The 2,130-nt window shown below is 48.7% G+C and overlaps 1 protein-coding gene across 1 annotated transcript in view; it reads left to right on the forward strand.

The window, feature by feature from the left end:
• LOC133146993 (uncharacterized) overlaps positions 1 to 2,130 on the forward strand; it is a 2,971-nt gene continuing 841 nt past the window's right edge. The window contains exon 1 of the mRNA XM_061271117.1: positions 1 to 1,897. Within this exon, the coding sequence (XP_061127101.1) occupies positions 184 to 1,897 (1,714 nt within the window). The 5' untranslated portion in view covers positions 1 to 183. The remainder of the gene's footprint in view (positions 1,898 to 2,130) is intronic.

The following is a 2,130-nucleotide window of genomic DNA, read 5'->3' on the forward strand; positions in this document are numbered from 1 at the left end:
CCTTTAACTCATTGTAAAAAAGTGATCTCCGCAGACCCAACCTAAGTACGGAAGGTGAGCAAAGTCTGGTAATAGTGCCTGATCCTGGTGCCAAGATCCAGGGTTGACACGAAAGCTAGCAGAAGCCGATTTCCAAGACACCAACCCGAAGCTCAGGGTGTTGACTCTGGGGAGATCCAAAACATGAGCATTAGAGAGTCATTTGGTGAGTGCTTTAATCGGGCTGTAGCCTGCGCGAAGTCTACCATGTGCTTTTGGTTGTTTTTGCTGGTTTGTGTTACCATTATATTTTTTTCGGGGGTTACTTTATCTGGAGGGATAGAGTACCATGAGCCTCGCACATTATTCTCTCAGGCGACTGCTAACGCTAATTCTAGTCGATGTGGCTCATGGGGAGAACTTGCTAGACATAAGCGCGACACTAAATCCCCTTTTGGTCATGTTGTTTGTGTTCCAGGAGCCGTCCGTGTTCCAACCTGTGTACCATGGCTTTTGTCTTGGGCTTATAATAACTCATTAATGTTTACTGTGGCTCCTAACACATCTTCTTCTATTATTTTACCTTTGAAAAGTTTGAAAGGGTTTCGTAATGGTCGCCCCACTACTGGAGATAGATGGCTCGGGTATTGGTGGTATTTAACTGGCCACCCGGTTAACACCGGCTGGGGCACCCTTGTCACCACGCAAATGCGAGGGTATTGGCCCTCTGGTTCCAGTGACGAGGCTGTGTTCTTTGCTAAACGAGTGACTTTGATAAATCGGGGCACAAGCCTCCTTTTGACTCTTACACTCCCTGACGGTCATATTCGTCCTCCAAATGCCACCTTGTTTAACACTTCTTGTTGGGGTTTTCAACTGTGGGCTTGGTCCTCTGGAACCGATCCTCGCTTTCCTATTGCTATTTGCCTTAATAGAACAATGTCGGTCGCAGACCGTCCCGTTACAAATAAATACACCTTGTCAGCGGGAGCAAAAATCACAAGTACGCTCCTCACTGATGTAGACAGCTATTTTGTGGCCTCCACAGGGATAAGCGGTCATACTAACAACTGGCTTCTTATGGCTGAGCAGGCCGCAAAGATGGCTGGCGCTAGTTGCATTGCGTGCATGGGTCCCAGACCTCTTTTGAAAATCATACCTGCAAATATAGGCCCTAAGTGTGCTGTCGTTTTGATGTTAGACTCGTCCATTTCACCCACTCACGATTGTTTTAGATGGGATACGGTTTACCCTGTTGCCCCTATGACAAAGCATAAACCCCTTTTTTCGTCTGTTGTAGCTAAGGGTAATTTTACATGCATTAGATTACCTGGTACCGGTGTGAAGCTCGGCGCCCTACCTGCTCCGTGGTGTGGGTCCGTGACCAAGGTCACGGCCCCTTTTTTGCCCATTGCTCGTTGTGATATTTGGTTTTGGTGTAATAGTAACAAACTTTATGATAGGTTGCCTTTCGACAGCGCTGGAATTTGCGCTTTGGTAACCCTATTGCTACCTGTTTATTTGATACCGATGTCCTCTTATGATCTAACGTCTTTTGCTAAGTCCGTAGTGCCCAAATTCTGGCCGAGAACGAAACGAGACGCCGAATGGCGGGGCACAGCTAATCCAACCTACATCGACGCCATTGGTGTTCCTAGGGGAGTGCCGGATGAGTATAAGCTGGTGAATCAGATAGCAGCTGGTTTTGAATCCGCCCTGTGTTGGTGGTGTACTCTTAACAAAAATGTTGACAGGATTAACTACGTCCATTACAACGTGCAGAGGCTTGGAAACTGGACCGAGGCGGGTTTCAAGGCGGTCCACTCCCAACTGGCCGCTACTTCCCTCATGGCTTTCCAGAATCGAATGGCCCTTGACATGCTACTCTCAAGAGAGGGCGGTGTCTGCGCCATGTTCGGTGAGCAATGTTGCACTTTTATTCCAAATAACACTGCGGCCGACGGAAGCCTGTCCCAGGCCCTTGAGGGCCTGCGGGCCTTGAACGGGAAGATGAAGGAGCACAGTGGAGTGAACACGGAGGTTTGGGCCAACTGGTTGAACGTGTTCGGAAAGTACCGCACCCTGGTTTCCTCTGCCCTGGTCTCCGTTGCCGTTTTCTCTGCCATTTTGACCTTGTGTGGATGTTGTTGC

Source organism: Syngnathus typhle, unplaced genomic scaffold (genome assembly GCF_033458585.1).
Source record: "Syngnathus typhle isolate RoL2023-S1 ecotype Sweden unplaced genomic scaffold, RoL_Styp_1.0 HiC_scaffold_24, whole genome shotgun sequence".
NCBI classification, from domain to species: Eukaryota; Metazoa; Chordata; class Actinopteri; order Syngnathiformes; family Syngnathidae; genus Syngnathus; species Syngnathus typhle.